At 43.3% G+C, this 19224-nt stretch overlaps 1 protein-coding gene across 4 annotated transcripts in view; it reads right to left on the bottom strand.

The window, feature by feature from the left end:
* Positions 1-19224, bottom strand: part of LOC109892793 (syntaxin-1A) — a 36328-nt gene that overhangs the window by 2155 nt on the left and 14949 nt on the right. For all 4 annotated transcript variants that reach the window (XM_020485574.2, XM_020485572.2, XM_020485576.2 and 1 more), the window contains exons 4-7: positions 18165-18239; positions 15363-15436; positions 15117-15225; positions 205-278 (exon numbers count right to left, since the gene is read on the bottom strand). In XM_020485574.2, coding sequence (XP_020341163.1) covers positions 205-278; positions 15117-15225; positions 15363-15436; positions 18165-18239 — 332 coding nt within the window. The remainder of the gene's footprint in view (positions 1-204; positions 279-15116; positions 15226-15362; positions 15437-18164; positions 18240-19224) is intronic.

Below are 19224 nucleotides of genomic sequence, written 5' to 3'. Positions count from 1 at the left end.
GAGAGACAGAGACACAGTTTATGTTTCATCACACACTCATATCCACACACAAGTTCTCCCCCTTGTAGGTGTGGCATACTCAGTTGGTATACCACACCTCGCCAACAGAGAAAGTTCATCTGCTAGATTGTACTGTGTATGATTATCTCAGATACTTGCATGTTCTTGTTTGTGTATAGGCTACGTGTAAGTGTGGTCACTCACCCCTGATGTGAAGATGGCAGGGTTGTCACTCTCCAGCATGCTCTCCAGTTCCTCATTAGTTGTGTTCCTACCAGCTACAATAACAAAGACAATCCATAGAGTTGGTCTCCAATAACCAACCTGTAACCAACAGCAATTGGGTATTTTCAGCACAATAGAAGACTATACATTCTTAAACAGCAATAAACCTCAAAGTTATCAAACTGGTAATGGCTAACTGTAACTGATGAAGACAGACCGAATGTCATTGTGACAGGCTAAATTAGTATCCTCAGGGATGATCTGTGTGTGTCTGTACCCACAAGTATACAGTATGTCTTTGTATATGTCTGTGTGTGTACTATACAGTACCAGTCAAACGTTTGGACATACCTACTCATTCAAAGGTTTTTCATTATATATACTATTTTCTACATTGTAGAATAATAGTGAAGACATCAAAACTATGAAATAACACATCTAGTAACCAAGAGTGTGCAAAGCTGTCATCAAGGTGATGTGGAGCTCAGCTTGTCTCGTTGGAAGGCAACACACATGCCTTTTTTTTCTTTTTACAAGGTTACTTAAAAAAAAATGTTTTTGAATAATCTCAAATATATTTTGATTTGGTGACCCTTTTTTTGGTTACTACATGATTCAATATGTGTTATTTCATAGTTTTGATGTCTTCATTATTATTACACAATGTAGAAAATAGTTAAAATAAAGAAAAAACCTGGAATAACTAGGTGCCTAAACTTTTGACTGGCCCTGTATATCCAAGAACACGTGTGTGTGTGTGTACTTGTCTTTGTGTGAGTGAGTGTGTGTGTTTGTGTGTACAGACACATCACTCATCACGATGGCAGAGAGTGGGCGCCCATAGCCTCATTCGGGCAAGTAGTCTGGGAGGACGAGGAGCAAAGAGAAAAAAACAAGATTTAAGAGAGAAAGAAAGAAAGAAAGAGAGTGAGAGAGGCATCAGCGTAGGATTAATCACATGCTAGTCTCTCATCTGCCTGTTTCTATCTCTGCCTAACCCAGCCACTGGTGGGAGACACATTGTCTGTTTCAAAGGCAGTATTTCACACATATTTCCTGTTTAAAAAAAAGCTAAGATGGGGCTGAAAAGATGGATACAGTGCCTTGCGAAACTATTCACCCCCTTGGCATTTTTCCTATTTTGTTGCCTTAAACCTGGAATTAAAATAGATTTTTGGGGTGGTATGTATCATTTTATTTACACAACATGCCTACCATTTTGAAGATGCAAATTATTTTTTATTGTGAAACAAACAAGAAATAAGACAGAAAAGACAGAAAACATAACTATTCACCCCCCCAAAGTCAATACTTTGTAGAGCCACCTTTTGCAGCAATTACAGCTGCAAGTCTCTTGGGATAGGTCTCTATAAGCATGGCACATCAAGCCACTGGGATTTTTGCCCATTATTCGAGGCAAAACTGCTCCAGCTCCTTCAAGTTGGATGGGTTCCTGCTGGTGTACAGCAATCTTTAAGTCATACCACAGATTCTCAATTGGATTGAGGTCTGGGCTGTGACTAGGCCATTCCAAGTCATTTAAATGTTTCCCGTTAAACCACTCAAGTGTTGCTTTAGCAGTATGCTTAGGGTTATTGTCCTGCTGGAAGGTCAACCTCCGTCCCAGTCTCAAATCTCTGGAAGACTGAAACAAGTTTCCCTCAAGAATTTCCCTGTATTTAGCGCCATCCATCATTCCTTCAAATCAGACCAGTTTCCCAGTCTCTGCCGATGAAAAACATCCCCACAGCATGATGCTGCCACCACCATGCTTCACTGTGGGGATGGGTGTTTTCTGAGTGATGAGAGGTGTTGGGTTTGTGCCAGACATAGTGTTTTCCTTGATGGCCATAAAGCTACATTTTAGTCTCATCTGACCAGAGTACCTTCTTACATATGTTTGGGGAGTCTCTCACACGCCTTTTGGCGAACACCAACCATGTTTGCTTATTTTTTTTCTATGGCTATGGCTTTATTTCTGGCCACTCTTCCGTAAAGCCCAGCTATGTGGAGTATACGTCTTAAAGTGGTCCTATCGACAGATAGCTGCAAAGCTCCACAGCGGAGATTGGACTCCTTCAGGGTTATATTTGGTTTCTTTATTGCCTCTGATTAATGCCCTCCTTGCCTGGTCCGTGAGTTTTGGTGGGTGGCCCTCTCTTGGCAGGTTTGTTGTGGTGCCATATTCTTTCCATTTTTTTATAATGGATTTAATGGTGCTCCGTGGGATGTTCAAAGTTTCTGATATTTTTTTATAACCCAAACCTGATCTGTACTTCTCCACAACTCGGTCCCTGTTTGGAGAGCTGCTTGGTCTTCATGGTGCTGCTTGCTTAGTGTTGTTGCAGACCTTTCAGAACAGGTGTATATATACGGAGATCATATGGCAGATCATGTGACACTTAATTAAATTAAAGTCCACCTCTGCGCAATCTATGTGACTTCTGAAGGTAATTGGTTGCACCAGATCTTATTTAGGGGCTTCATAGCAAAGGGGGTGAATACATATGCACGCACCACTTTTCCGTTTATGATTTTTTTGAATTTTTTGAAACACGTAATTTTTTTCATTTCACCAATTTGGACTATTTTGTGTATGCCCATTACATGGAATCCAAATAAAAATCTATTTAAATTACAGGTTGTTAATACAACAAAATAGGAAAAACGCCAAGGGGGGTAATACTTTTGCAAGGTACTGTAATAGTTTCTATGAACCACCTGGGTGTAATGAGTTTTTGATGCCTCCTATTACGCACATAAAAATGCATTATAACATTTGCTAAGCATTCATAAAAGCATATATGAAATCATAACTGCATAGATCATTTTCTAGGGTATCCACCCACAGAGCGCTTTGGTGATGACAGTTCACTTCCTTATGTTATAAAATACATTTTACCAAGACAAATTCGTTCTGAATCATTCAGTGGGGTCTTTCTCTAACATACAGGTGAAGTCTGAAGTTTACATACACTTAGGTTGGAGTCATTAAAACTAGTTTTTTAACCACTCCACAAATTTCTTGTTAACAAACTATAGTTTTGGCAAGTCAGTTAGGACATCTACTTTGTGCTTGACACAGGTAATTTTTCCAACAATTGTTTACAGCCAGATTATTTCACTTATAATTCACTGTATCACAAATACCAGTGGGTCAGAAGTTTACAGTTGACTGTGCCTTTAAACAGCTTGGAAAATTCCAGAAAATTATGCCTGGCTTGAGAAGCTTCTGATAGGCTAATTGACATCATTTGAGTCAATTGGAGGTGTACCTGTGGATGTATTTCAAGGCCTACCTTCAAACTCAGTGCCTCGTTGCTTGACATCATGGGAGAATCAAAAGAAATCAGCCATGACCAAGAATAATTGTTTTAGACCTCCACAAGTCTGGTTCATCCTTGGGAGAAATTTCCAAATGCCTGAAGGTACCACATTCATCTGTACAAACAATAGTACACAAGTATAAACACCATGGGACCACGCAGCCATCATACCGCTCAGGAAGGAGACGCATCTCCTAGCCACTGCTCCAAAACCTCCATAAAAAAGCCCAACTATGTTTAGCAACTGCACATGTGGACAAAGATCGTACTTTTTTGAGAAACGTCCTCTGGTCTGATGAAACAAAAATAGAATTGTTTGGCCATAATGACCATCGTTATGTTTGGAGGAAAAAGGGGGAGGCTTGCAAGCTGAAGAAAACCATCCCAACTGTGAAGCATGGGGGTGGCAGCATCATGTTGTGGGGGTGCTTCGTGCAGGAGGGACTGGTTCACTTCACAAAATAGATGGCCTCATGAGGCAGGAAAATCATGTGGATATATTGAAGCAACATCTCAAGACATCAGTCAGGAAGTTAAAGCTTGGTCGCAAATGGGTCTTCCAAATGGACAATGACCCCAAGCATACTTCCAAAGTTGTGAAAAAATGGCTTAAGGACAACAAAGTCAAGGTATTGGAGTGGCCATCACAAAGCACTGACCTCAATCCTATAGAAAATTTGTGGGCAGAACTGAAAATGCGCGTGCGAGCAAAGAGGCCTAGAAACCTGACTCAGTTACACCAGCTCTGTTAGGAGGAATGTGTAACGGCGTTCTTCGTTTGTTGAAAGAGAGGACCGAAATGCAGCGTGGTGGTTACTCATGTTCTTTAATGAATGAATGGTGACGATACATGAAATAACTAATAAATACAAAAACAACAAACGGAACGTGAAACATAATTACAGCCTATCTGGTGAAACTACACAGAGACAGGAACAATCACCCACGAAAGACAAAGCGAAACTCAAGCTACCTAAATACGGTTCCCAATCAGAGGCAACGAGAATCACCTGACAGCTGATTGAGAACCGCCTCAGGCAGCCAAGCCTATACAACACCCCTAATCAGCCGCGATCCCAAATACTACAAACCCCAATACGAAATACAACACGTAAACCCCTGTCACATCCTGCCCTGACCAAAATATATAACGAAAACACAAAACACTAAGACCAAGGCGTGACAGAACCCCCCCCCCCCCCCCCCCAAGGTGCGGACTCCCGGACGCACCTCAAAACCATAGGGAGGGTCCGGGTGGGCGTCTGTCATTGGTGGCGGCTCCGGCTCGGGACGTGGACCCCACTTCATTAATGTCCTAGTTCCTCCCCTTCGCGTCCTGGGATAATCCACCCTCGCCGCCGACCATGGCCTAATAGTCCTCACCCAGAACCCCACAGAACTAAGGAGCAGCTCGTGACTGAGGGGCATCTCGGGACTGAGGGACAGCTCGGGACTGAGGGGCAGCTCGGGACTGAGGTGCAGCTCGGGACTGAGGTGCAGCTCGGGACTGAGGGGCAGCCCGGAACTGAGGGGCAGCCCGGAACTGAGGGGCAGCCCGGAACTGAGGGGCAGCCCGGAACTGAGAGGAAGCCCAGTACTGAGAGGAAGCCCAGTACTGAGATGAAGCTCAGGTAGGTAGTAGGCTCCGGTAGATCCTGGCTGGCTGGCGGATCTGGAAGATTCAGGTTGACTGGCGGATCTAGCTGCTCTATGCAGACTGACAGCTCTGACTGCTCCATGCAGGCTGACAGCTCCTTGCAGACTGACAGCTCCCTGCAGACTGGCAGCTCCTTGCAAACTGACAGCTCTGACTGCTCCATGCAGGCTGACAGCTCCTTGCAGACTGGCAGCTCCTTGCAGACTGGCAGCTCCTTGCAGACTGACAGCTCTGGCTGCTTCATGCAGACTGACAGCTCCTTGCAGACTGGCAGCTCCTTGCAGACTGACAGCTCCTTGCAGACTGGCAGCTCCTTGCAGACTGGCAGCTCCTTGCAGACTGGCAGCTCCTTGCAGACTGGCAGCTCCTTGCAGACTGACAGCTCCTTGCAGACTGGCAGCTCCCTGCAGACTGACAGCTCCTTGCAGACTGGCAGCTCCCTGCAGACTGGCAGCTCCCTGCAGACTGGCAGCTCCCTGCAGACTGGCAGCTCTGACAGCTCCTTGCAGACTGACAGCCCCTTGCAGACTGGCAGCTCTGGCTGCTTCATGCAGACTGACAGCACCCTGCAGACTGGCAGCTCCTTGCAGACTGGCAGCTCTTTGCTGACTGACAGCTCTGGCTGCTTCATGCAGGCTGACAGCACCTTGCAGACTGGCAGCTCCTTGCAGACTGGCAGCTCCTTGCAGACTGGCAGCTCCTTGCAGACTGGCAGCTCTGGCTGCTTCATGCAGACTGACAGCACCCTGCAGACTGGCAGCTCCTTGCAGACTGGCAGCTCTTTGCAGACTGGCAGCTCAGGCTGCTTCAAACAGGCAGGAGGCTCCGGCAGCGCTGTAGAGAGAGAAGGCTCTGATAGCGCTGAACAGGCGGGAGACTCCGACAGCGCAGGAGAGGAGGAAAACGCTGGCTGCGCTGAACAGGCGGGAGACTCTGACAGCACAAGAGGGAAGGAAGGCTCTGGCTGTGCTGAACAGGCGGGAGACTCCGACAGAGCAGGAGAGGCGAGGCGCACTGTAGGCCTGATGCGTGGTGCGGGCACTGGTGATACTGGAGCGAGGACACGCACAGGAAGCCTGGTGCGGGGAGCTGCTACCGGAGGACTGGTGTGTGGAGGTGGCTCTGGATAGACCGGACCGTGCAGGTGCACTGGAGCTCTTGAGCACCGAGCCTGCCCAAGCTTACCTGGCTCGATGCCCACTCTAGCCCGGCAAATACGAAGGGCTGGTATGAACCGTACCGGGCTAACCGTGCGCTCACTAGCATAACACGGTGCCTGCCTGGTCTCTTTAGCCCACCGGAAAGCACAGGGAGTTTGCGCAGGTGTCCTACCTGGCATAGCCATACTCCCTGTAAGCCCCCCCCCAATATTTTTTTGGGGTTGCTTCTCGGGCTTCCTTGCCAACCGTGTTCCCTCGTATCGCCGGCTCCTATCTCCTGCTGCCTCTGCTTCCTCCTTGGGGCGGCGATATTCACCAGGCTGAGCCCAGGGTCCTCTTCCGTCTAATATCATCTCCCAAGACCAGAAGTCCTTATATCGCTGCTCCTCATGATTAACAGGGAGAGTTGGCTCAGGTCTGACTCCAGACTCTGCCACTCTCTCCCTGAGCCCCCCCCCAATAAATTTTTTGGGGTGACTTTCGGGTTTCGCTCTGCGCCGCCGTGTTTTCCTTTTCGACTCCATTCGCCTATAGCCTTCTTCGCACTGCTCAAGCGAATCCCATGCGGGCTCCTGCACTCTCTCTGGGTCGGCCGCCCACCTGTCGATTTCTTCCCACGTCGTATACTCCATGCAATTGCTGTCCATAACGTCCTCCCATGTCCATTCCTCCTTTCGCTTTTCCTGCGGTCGCTGCCTGTAACCACGCCGCTCGGTCCGTGTGTGGTGGGTGATTCTGTAACGGCGTTCTTCGTTTGTTGAAAGAGAGTCGGACTGAAATGCAGCGTGGTGGTTACTCATGATCTTTAATGAAGGAAAAGTGATGATACATGAAATAACGAAATAAATACAAAAAACAACAAACGGAACGTGAAACTTATTACAGCCTATCTGGTGAACACTACACAGAGACAGGAACAATCACCCACGAAAGACAAAGCGAAACTCAAGCTACCTAAATACGGTTCCCAATCAGAGGCAACGAGAATCACCTGACAGCTGATTGAGAACCGCCTCAGGCAGCCAAGCCTATACAACACCCCTAATCAGCCGCGATCCCAAATACTACAAACCCCAATACGAAATACAACACGTAAACCCCAACACGTAAACCCCTGTCACACCCTGCCCTGACCAAAATATATAACGAAAACACAAAACACTAAGACCAAGGCGTGACAGAATGGGCCAAAATTCACCCAACTTATTGTAGGAAGCTTGTGGAAGGCTACCCGAAACAATTTAAAGGCAATGCTACCAAATACTAATTAAATTGAGTGTATGTAAACTTCTGACTCACTGTGATGAAATGTGATGAAAGAAATAAAACTTGAAATAAATAATTCTCTACTATTATTCTGACATTTCACATTCTTAAAATAAAGTGGTGATTCTAACTGACCTATAAAAGACAGAGAAATTTTACGAGGATTAAAATGTCAGGAATTGTGAAAAACTTGAGTTGAACTGTATTTGGCTAAGGTGTATGTAAACTTCCGACTTCAACTGTACACTACATGGCTAAAAGTATGTGGACACCTGCTCGTTGAACATCTCATTCCAAAATCATGGGCATTAATATGGAGTTGGTCCCCCCTTTGCTGCTATAATAGCCTCCACTCTTCTGGGAAGGCTTTCAACTAGATGTGAACATTCAGCCACAAGAGCATTAGTGGGTTTGAGGTCAGGGCTCTGTGCAGGCCAGTCAAGTTCCTCCACATAAATTTTAGGAGGTAGGAGCGAGGAGAGGGACGGAAGTTATACTGTTACACTGGCAATACTAAAGTGCCTATAAGAACATCCAATAGTCAAAGGTATATGAAATACAAATGGTATAGAGAGAAATAGTCCTATAATTCCTATAATAAACTACAACCTAAAACGTCTTACCTGGGAATATTGAAGGCTCATATTAAAAGGAACCACCAGCTTTCATATGTTCTCATGTTCTGAGCAAGGAACTTAAACGTTAGCCATCTTACATGGCACATATAGCACTTTTACTTTCTTCTCCAACACTTTGTTTTTGCATTATTTAAACCAAATTGAACATGTTTCATTATTTATTTGAGGCTAAATTGATTTTTATTTATGTATTATATTAAGTTAAAATAAGTGTTAATTCAGTATTGTTGTAATTGTCATTATTACAAATACATGTTTTTTTATTTTTTATTAATCGCTATCGACCTTTTTTGGTCCTCCAATAATCGGTACCGGTATCGGCGTTGATAAATCAGAATCGGTCGACCTCTAGTTGGCACTATGCATTCGGGTAGGTAGGGTTCTCCTGGCATCCACCAAACCCAGATTTGTTCGTCGGACTGCCAGATGGTGAAGCGTGATTCATCAATCCAGAGAGCGCGATTCCACTGCTCCACAGTCCAATGGCGGCGAACTTTACACCACTCCAGCTGATGCTTGGCATTGAGCATGGTGATCTTATGCTTGTGTGCAGCTGCTTGGCCATGGAAACCCATTTCATGAAGCTCCAGACAAACAGTTATTGTGCTGATGTTCCTTTCAGAGAAAATGTCAAACTCAGTAGTGAGTGTTGCAACCGAGGACAGATGATTTTGCTGCTCTACACGCTTCAGCACCCGCCAGTTCCGTTCTGTGAGCTTGTGTGGTCTTCAGTACGGGCCATTCTACTGCCAATGTTTGTCTATGGCGATTGCATGGCTGTGTGCTCGATTTTATACACCTGTTAGCAACGGGTGTGGCTGAAATAGCTGAATCCACTAATTTGAAGGGGTGTCCACAAAATTTTTGGTCATGTACTGTAACATTAAGCAATAAGGCACAAGGGGATGTGGTAAATGGCCAACATACCACAGCTAAGGGTTGGTCTTAGTACCTGAACATATCACATAGCCGTGGTATATTGGCAATATTTCACAAACCCACAAGGAGGCTTATTGCTATTATAAACTGGTTATCAACGTAATTAGAGCAGTAAAAATAAATGTTTTGTCATACCCGTGGTATACGGTCTGCTATACCACGGCTATCAGCCAATCAGCAATCAGTGTTCGAACCATCCAGTTTATAATTAACATTATATCCCAAAAGTTGGATTTCGTAACCTAATACATCCGATAATAAGCACCGACTTCTGTTGACACAGAGGTGCAACTTTCTCGCCAAAACTTTTGAGGATTTTACATTTTTTGGTCGTCGTCTTCCAAGGGTTACAAATAGCAAAATTAGCATGACACCAGCTGAATTAAATGTAAAAGGCTTTGGAAATAAAAAGCTTGCAGTACGCTCAGTGGTCCGTTGACATTATGGTGGAAATTACAAGATTATGTTATAATGCTGTTATTGCATCAAATGGTTGTTAGAATGCTCATCTGTGTGTGTTCTACTGAGGATGGGCCTCTGGAAGATTTACCATGTCTTTGGGTGATACCGCATTCCAGAGCATGAGTTAATGTTTCAGTACTGAGGTACCAGGGGGAGATGGCTGCAGTATGGAGTTGGGGTCCAGACACTGGTCTCTACACAATGAGGACTGCTTTCACACACAATGAGGACTGTTTTTACAGCAGATACCGTTTGCTGTGAATTATAATTATCTTTCATACAAATCTTAACCTTGTAGATGAGAGGATGGAATTTACTATAAAATGCGGTGGCTCAAACCAAGCTCGTTGAGTTCTCAGTGATCACCTCCAGGGGCGATTCCCGACCAGGGGCGGGATTCACAAAACATTACTTACGAAAAAACTTAAGAAGCTGCTTAAGGCTAAAAAATAAGAAGTTCATAAGATAGTTCGTAAATGTCTTCTTATGTGGCATGAGTATTATCTTCTTATGTGGCATTGACATTAGTGACGTGCTTGAAATGAATAAATAAGCCTGTGTAACAGGGATGATAGGATTTGGCCCACTATAATAAAGTGTTGATATTTACATTTTATTATAATAATTTTTTTGCTTTATGTCTCGAGAATAAAAACAATTTTAGTTGGCTCGCGAACCCCTTATACACACACACACACACACACAAAAAAACATTTTTCACACATTATAGCCAGACTAACGTTAGCTACTGTACATCAAAATCAAAAATGGATAACCAAGGAAAGCGCAATAAAAACTTCAGCAAACAAGAGCTTGAAGTGATGGTGGAGGAAATATCAGCCAGGAAAAGGTTGCTGTTGGGGAGACTTGATTACCGCGTGGTCACTGCAGACACCAAAAAGACAGGATGGGCGAGAGTGGCCGACTCGGTCTATGACTTCGGGGTATGGCAATGGACAGTGAAGCCGTAAAAAAGTGGCCCGACATCAAGTCGGCTGCTAAGAAGAAGGGAACTGAGAGACCATTAATGTGGACCAGCTGGAGGAGAAGGTGTCGTCCATGATAGGAGAGGTGGTAGAGGGACTGCGCAACCGGTAAATTAGGTAGCTACCTTAGCTTGCCAACGCGTCCCGACGTAGCCAACAACATAGCTAACGACGTTAACATTAGCTAAATTAGCCAAGTTATTCTTTGCAAATTGACGAGATTACGCTAACTATTTAACACTACTAGAATATTGTAATATATTGTTAATTACTAGTTAGCTAGATAATGCACGTTTAATTTGTTTTCTTGCTGTATTTAAATATCCGATAGGCAACTGTGTCTGTGGTGCAATAAATCCTTCATGTTTACAAAAGTATCCATTCGTCTCAAGACAAGGGTTTAGCTGTCCTAAAGTTAAGTACATTTCCAAGAAGAAATCCTAAAGCATTATTTTAGAGATAGAGACATGAGGTTTGGACCAATGGCTTTCTTAGAGGATTATGTACAAAATTAACATATTTACCCATTGGTCAAAAGATTTTGATTGGACACCCTATATAATCCTACAGAATAGAATACAACTTTATTTGCCATTTTTTAAAACTGATATTGGTCTTCTGCCCTTCCTAACACCCCCATATACACACACACACACATATTGCGAGGCACAGGGTCAGCAGCGGTGCAGTGCCCCTGGATGGATAGTAATTGTGTGCAGTTAATAAGTGCCTTGCTCAAGGGCAACAACTGGAGATGGTCATTAGAGACCAGTAGCCTTCTAGCTGCCAGTTCAGTTGCATTCCCATTTTTGTGTTTAGTCCAGCCCAGGGCTTGAACTGGTCCACCTCTCTAATCTCTAGGCTACCGTCCAAATGAATTACACAGACCATAATTGATTAATACAGTATGGACTTTTTTGTTTCACTCAGTAAATGTGTCTTAGTGATTGAATTCATCCAAACAAGAATCCATAGAAACCTGTTGTAGAGTTCCATCATGGTTGAATTACAGATTTTTAACACCATTACTATTGGAAATAAAGCATGCACACGCAACATTGCTTCACGGGATCTTTCTACAGCTTTCCAAAGAAAAGTGCCTGCTAGCAAAACACAGAGATGTGTTGGGGCTATCTTGTGACAGCAGTTGGCAATAGCCTAATCCACTCTTCCATCCAGGGGGAAACTGATATTTCAAGTCTGTAACCTTAGTGACCGACCCTGTGAGGATTTAGCATGGCAGCTTGTGACAAAAAAAAGGCTACAACATGCGATGGCTACACACATACGTACAAAGACACATGCAGACACACTTGTGCAAGCCCACATACAGACATAACACCCTGAAAACAGACCTCTGCCTCCCTCCAAGTGTCCTTCTGTCCTCCCACTTCTAAATCCATCCAACCTCAGCCGCACCCAGTAACAGTCCCTGTCTCTTTCCTCTCCCTATTTGGGCTCAGGGCTGTGTGCAGGCACTCCTTCAAGAGAAGCTGAATAACTCTCACATTTGTCAATTTAGAAACCTTGGTTGGTTAGAGGTAGCAGGTAGTGACAGTATTATATATTTTTCAACATGTTAATCTGCATGGCATAACATCTTGGTCCAGCTAAATGAATGAGTGTGCCCTTTCACTAATTGCCATTGAGAGGAGTGAGTGTCATGATTGACTTATTCGGGATTGGAGAGGACAAAGGTAACATCGGCGTGGCAACCCAGCGCCCAATCAGGACACGGCCAGTGCGTACCCACGCTTAGACAACAATTTTTGCATTTTTTTGTTGTGATTGAGGTGTGAGTGTGTATGTACAGTATATATATATAGATATATATATATATATATAGATATAGATATATATATATATATATATATATATATATATATATATATATATATATATATGTGTGTGTGTGTGTGTGTGTGTGTGTGTAAATACACATTTGTGTACATTTGTTAATGAGTGTGTGCACACACTTCCACTATGGATCGGTTCACCAAGGCTAACCCTTGTTCCACCCCCTCATTCTCTCTCTCTCCACTCTGCGGGGACCCAGGGCTATCAACACCACCTCCTCATCTCATCCCCTTGCCTAGTCAGCCTCCCACTCACAGGTAAATGGTAGATTCCCACACTGCCTCACATGACACTGGAGAGAATCTTGTATTTGTAGGTATCAACAAAGTATATACCCCTGTAGACTATGCATACACACTATGACTGTACAACAATCTATGGCTTGGTATGATGTCCTACGGTTGTTGATAACGCTCCTTTCGATTCTTAATAGTATTAAATTATTATTTGACCAGGACGTCTCTCTCAATTTTTGGAAAGAGACCTGTGAGAAGTGTAGGCCTACAATGCTTTACGACTGTGTATAACACTCTATAGCTATGCATAATGCTTTATGGCTGTGCAGTGTGTGTATATGTGTGGAGGTTCAGCTGCAGGATTTCTGTTGTGTGTGATGCTCCGCCTGGTTCAATATTGACTTAGCGCTGCTAGCACTTCCTGGCTGCAACACACCTGCAGCTCACCTGGGAGCCATGAAAAAACACACACACACACACACACACACTGGCTCACATGCCTGTTTAATCAACCTCAACCTTTGAGGGGGGAGTCCCTTTGATACCCATCTACATATTCCTTGTTTGAAATGGTCAATTAAACTGAATTAAAATGTCATGCTTTTTCCAGGAGCAGGCTTGTAACATAAGGCTAGCAATTGCATGACTTCTTGAGACAAATTAACAAACCCATGTTGACAGTTGGATTCATATGAAGTTGTAAATATCAATACACATTCATGTACGGCGGCAAAAAGCATAAGCCATAACAACATGATGCTAAGAAGAATCATCTAACCACAAGAAGCTATTTTGGTATCCCCACACTTCTCCAATAGTGAAACTTGTTGGAGAACCCAAGAGGAGCTTGTCTCTACATCTCTAATCACTTCAGAGTCAATCTTTCCCCATTCTGCCTCACGTCATTTGCTTCCAGCCTGAGTGACTTCAGTGTTTATATTATATTCTGCTCAATAAACCCCTAAGGGTGTTATCTCCTCACTACCGTCATCTGGAGCTGAAATTACAGTGCGACACACACACCTCCAGCCAGAGAAAACCGGAAAACTGTTTCGATGATCGCCTCAAGGTTTATTAAACGCAGTCTAAACTGCATGAGTGAGTGGAGAAATTAATTTAAAAAAGGATATTAAAATGACGTCGGTGCCCTCACCTTGTTTACTGCTATTCCCATGATGGCTTTTTAAATTAACCGGATCAATATCTCAAGCATTGGCTTGATTTCCCAGTCACTCTCGCACACACCTTTTCCAGAAACAACAAGGTTCTACCAGATGAAACAATTTAAAGAGCGTCTTAATACAGGAGGCGATTCTCAAAGCCCTCATTATGCAAACCACACCAGTAGAGGCTGCTGAGGAGAGGACAGCTCAAAATAATGGCTGAAACAGAGCAAATGGAATGGCATCAAACCATGTGTTTGATGTATATTATACCATTCCACTGATTCTGCTCTAGTCATTGCCACGATCCCATCCTCCCCAATTAAGTTTCCACCAACCTCCTGTGAAACACACACACATTTGCAAAACACACACACACGGGTCACCAATGGGTTGTCCTGATCAAAGTTGACTACACAGCCCTAAAGTTTATATGATCTACCCGTCTTCCATTACTCATAAAACGCAGCCTTGAATCATGCATGTGAACAGATGCATTCTATGTAAATATATGCTAATAAAATTAGCATACACATCTACACCTCAACCAAACATTAGGAATCCCAGCCACTATTAAGAATGCATAAAATAAGCCTCCCAGGTGGCGCAGTGGTTAAGGGCGCTGTACTGCAGCGCCAGCTGTGCCACCAGAGACTCTGGGTTCGCGCCCAGGCTCTGTCGTAACCGGCCTCGACCGGGTGGTCCGTGGGGCGACGCACAATTGGCCTAGCATCGTCCGGGTTAGGGAGGGTTTGGCCGGTAGGAAAATCCTTGTCTCATCGCGCACCAGCGCCTCCTGTGGCGGGCCGGGCGCAGTGTGCACTAACCAAGTGCACGGTGTTTCCTCTGACACATTGGTGCGGCTGGCTTCCGGGTTGGATGGCGCTGTGTTAAGAAGCAGTGCGGCTTGGTTGGGTTGTGTATCGGAGGACGCATGACTTTCAACCTTAATCTCTCCCGAGCCCGTACGGGAGTTGTAGCGATGAGACAAAGATAGTAGCTACAAAAACAATTGGATACCACAAAATTGGGGAGAAAAAAAAGGGGTAAAAATAGACAAACAAATTTTGGACGGGGGAAATAAAACCAAATCAACCCATTTATTCGGTGTGTAACTATGTACTCTGTAATGCTAACATCGTATCACAATTCCCGATAAGAGAATATCAGGCACACACACACAGAGAGAGAGCACACTCACTAATCTCGAGTTGTCTTTGGATGCGGCCCTTGCAGCGTTCCCGGTAGTCCGACTGCGTGGCATTATACTCTGACATCACCTCCACAAACTTCCGAGACAACGTGGAATGCTGGTAGGGAATGATGCAGGATGAGTTTTCCACGATTCACTAGACTAGAGTTACACAGTACAGCAGGGATGGCAACTCCAATCCTGAAAACTCCAGACTCAGATTTGAAAGTCCCTGCTATATATAGCATAACCCACCTGTGTCTTACGTATCCTCAGATCTGCAGACGACCTGCTTAAAGCCTCCTCATGCTCTATGGACTGTTCAATGCCTGTAGGGAACAGAGCGAGAAGGAGAATTAATCTACCATTACCAGTAGCATTTATTCAGAAGGTCTAATTAATGAAGAACCTGGGCCTCGTTTCCCCCAGAGCCTTCGTAGCGTTAAGATCATCGTTAGAACCTTCTTACGATGGATCATTAGTAGCCAAGGTGTTTCCCAGAGCCTTTGTTAACGTGGCTCTTGAAACCCATGCACATCTACGAGTGATCCAGATGAGTGATCCAGGCCACTCATAGAGCAGCCAAAATGCATTGTTAGAGCTTCATTTGACCCCTTTCGTCACAGGAGTAAAATAATCTTGCAGCAGGATGATTTTAATATCTGAGTAAATATTTAGAATCGCCGCCAGTGGGCAGCTGGAAGTGGTGTTTGTATATAAAATGCAGTACCGTACCTAATGTACATTGTACTTTACATAGGCTAAATGCAGGCTTCAGCACATCTCTTGTGAATTCTTATGTGGATTATAAAACATTTACATATTTTTAGGGGGTAGATGTCTTTTTCGTGAAGGAAAATCTGTTGTTTTAGATCAATTGTTTTATTAAATGTTGAAGACAAGCAATAGGCAGACTCAATACCTGTTTGGTCCAGCAGTTACAGCCACTGACCCGACACACATATGCCAGAGTAGGAATGGGTTCGAATCCGGCACACTGCCCTTTGACTCATTGATGAACGGCAAAGATTATGGCTATTCTGACAAGATACATGTCTCTTAGCCCTAACAATGGGAGACATAGTCCATTCATTTTGTGTTGTTGACGAAATCCGATACTCTCTCATTGACCTCCAAACAAAAAAACCTTGCTTGGTGGGTGAACATTTTATTTTATTTTTTAAACACCATCTGCAGGAGGGAGTCAGATTTTCCACCGAGTTGGGGCCTCTCTCTTCCAACGTCTATTTTTGACACATTAATGGTTACAGGCTTAAAACAGGAACAACTTAAAAGGTTAAGAGTTTAGGCATTAATTCAGAGTGGTTACGGTTAGGGCTATGTAACGACACGTCTATGTATCATCAGTCTTCATAGTATTCTTAGTGCTTGCTAGAGCATTGTGAACTGCCGTAGGGCACTGGTCTAAGCAGAGTGCTCTGAGTTCTTGCCCAGCACTGGGACAAATAGTGACCAGTCTAAGTCTAAATTAGGCCCACAAGTTAATTCAAATCAAATCAATTGCATTTATTTCAATGTTTTCAAGAAGTAAAATTAATCGTCTGATAATTTTCTTTGATGTGTAAATTGTCTCAGCTCAACTAGAACGTCTTTGGATAGGCTCAAATACATAAAACATCTTGACAGCTTTAAGAAATAAAATATTAAAAAGATACACACAATACAGGCTGATGATCATGCTGATTAATCAAATTCTTGATATGTCACACCTGTCAGGTGGATGGAGTATCTTGGCAAAGGGAAAATACTCACTAACAGTGATGAAAACAAATGTGCGCACAAAATTTGAGAAACATTTCTGGGACATTTTATTTCAGCTCATGAAACATGGGGGACCAACACTCTACATGTTGCGTTTATATTTTCATCCAGTATGTATATTAATAAATTATACATAGCCTAACTAGAAAATGTAAGCGAGCATCCACAGTGGAAGAAAGTTTATCGTTGTACAGTACGCCTACATCTGTCAATCAACTGATGGCCCAAATCAGCTCATCAACTCAACCAGGGAAACAAACAGCCTATTATAGGTTCACACCTTTCATTATGTAACTATGGATAGGCTAACGGGTGGTCCGATCGAGGGTAAAAAAAATAAAATAAGGTAAAAAACATAAGGTAAAAAAACATTTTTTAAAAATGGTTCCTGATCTTATATCTCCCAGATATTGGACAGACACTTCAGAACAAATTTCCTTTAGATGTTTGGGGGCAGGACTATCTGTTTCTTGTAGTGAATTTGTTATTCAATGCTATTGTATGGCCTAATAGCAGTAAGGCCCAAAACAAAAGATTTTATACTTGAAAAATACTTCTTAAAATTCTAAATCAAATGGCAAAATTATCCTTGATATGACCTTCTTAAAACAATTCCATATAGGTTTAGTCGAAACACCCAGCTTAGACTGTATAGTGCAAAAATAATGGGCTAAATACATGTAAAAACAAAAATAAACATGTTTCTTCATCTTTCTTATCTCTCAGATATAGGACAGACATTTCAGAACACACTTCCTTTAGATTTTTTTTTTTTGGGGGGGGGGGACTATCTGTTGTTCCATGTAGTGAATCTGTTATTCAATGCATTTGTATGGGCTAATTGCAGTAAGGCCAAACTCTTTTTTTCATCAAATAATTTAAATTTAAAAAAAAATCAAATGGCAAAATGATCCTTGGTATGACTTTCTTTTAAAAAATCCATACAGCTTAGTAGATCCATTTTCAGTATTGTGAAACATAATATTAAGGTAAGATTTGAATGGAGAAAGCTGAGCCGAGGGCAGCACTGCTTTTCTTTCAATCCAATCAGTATCGACACATGGTCTGACGACCCACTTAGCCAATGAACGTTCTCTCTACTTGCTTGTTTGGGTAACACTTAAAAAGTTGGCTAGTAAAGAACAATGCATCTGGTACAATCATCCTAGTGCTGAAGTAACTAGGAAACGAGGCCCTGGTTTAGTTTTTTAAGAGAATCTGGCCAAAGGCGGCAACATTATTTAGCGTAGAAAGGGAAGTGTGTTTGCAACATACTTTTTAACTTGGAGCGCACTTTGTTCGCAAACTTCTTTATGTCCGTCATCAGCTGCTCCAGCTCTGCCTTCGTTTCTGTTGATAGAGAGTAAAAAAATAAATACAATTTAAATCACAATTTTATCCAACAAAATCAACACGATTGCAACAGTGAGTTTGTTTCGGTTTCTTCCAGGAAAGAAAATAACATCAAAACACCCCCAGCCATATGAACTAATACATCTTCCTGAGAGGGGTAAAAGATTCCTAAAGAAACCAAAATAATACATCAAATGGAAGATCAGGGATGCTTTGGTGGTGATGACCTAGTTCCTGTTCCTGTCCTGTCCCACATCAGCCAGCTCCCAGCATCAGTCATCTTCTCAGTGGGCTGCACAGACCACACCACCCACACAGAGATATGGTAATTTCACCCTACTTCTAAGCCCTATATACAACTTTGGGCTAGGTCTCAATAGTCAAAACAAGTGGATCCCTGTTCTCATATCCTTACCCTAATGATCTAGAATGACTGGATAGGTGAAAGTAACATGTTGGTTTGAGTTCCTACATGTTTCTCTCATATATCCTGTGTTTTCAGCTCGGTGTGGGTAAAGCTCCTTTTCTGTTTTTATTCCTCCTAAAAAATTATGTCTGGAGTAAGAGGAAGGCAGCCACAGCCACTCATCAATTATGAATAGGAGAGTGATGGCCCAAAACCACCACTAGACCCCACAATAGCTTGTTAGTGTAGCTCTGTGTTCTTTATATACTGTACACTCCTTGTAATTCTCCTGATTTGCAGAAATCAGACTCAACCCCCGTTTGGAGATTTTATTCTCTCTTCTAGAGGCTGAGAGGAGAGATATTCACATAAGAGGCTCCCTTTGGCTCCAAGACAGCTCTGTCTTCAGTGGGTGTGGGTGAGTGTGAGTGTCGTGTGCGTATACCTGTGTGTGTTTGCATGTGTGCGTGCATAAAACAGACCGTCTCTGTTATGGTATGTGTGAGGAACCCTGGCTCTTCTCACTAATCATGCATCTGATCAGAATGCAGCAGCAGGGGCCTCCTGAGTGGCGCA

This window comes from Oncorhynchus kisutch, linkage group LG6 (assembly GCF_002021735.2).
Source record: "Oncorhynchus kisutch isolate 150728-3 linkage group LG6, Okis_V2, whole genome shotgun sequence".
In the NCBI taxonomy this organism is placed as follows: Eukaryota; Metazoa; Chordata; class Actinopteri; order Salmoniformes; family Salmonidae; genus Oncorhynchus; species Oncorhynchus kisutch.
The sequence above is the reverse complement of the archived record's forward strand: the minus strand, read 5'-3'. Positions and strand labels throughout refer to the sequence as shown.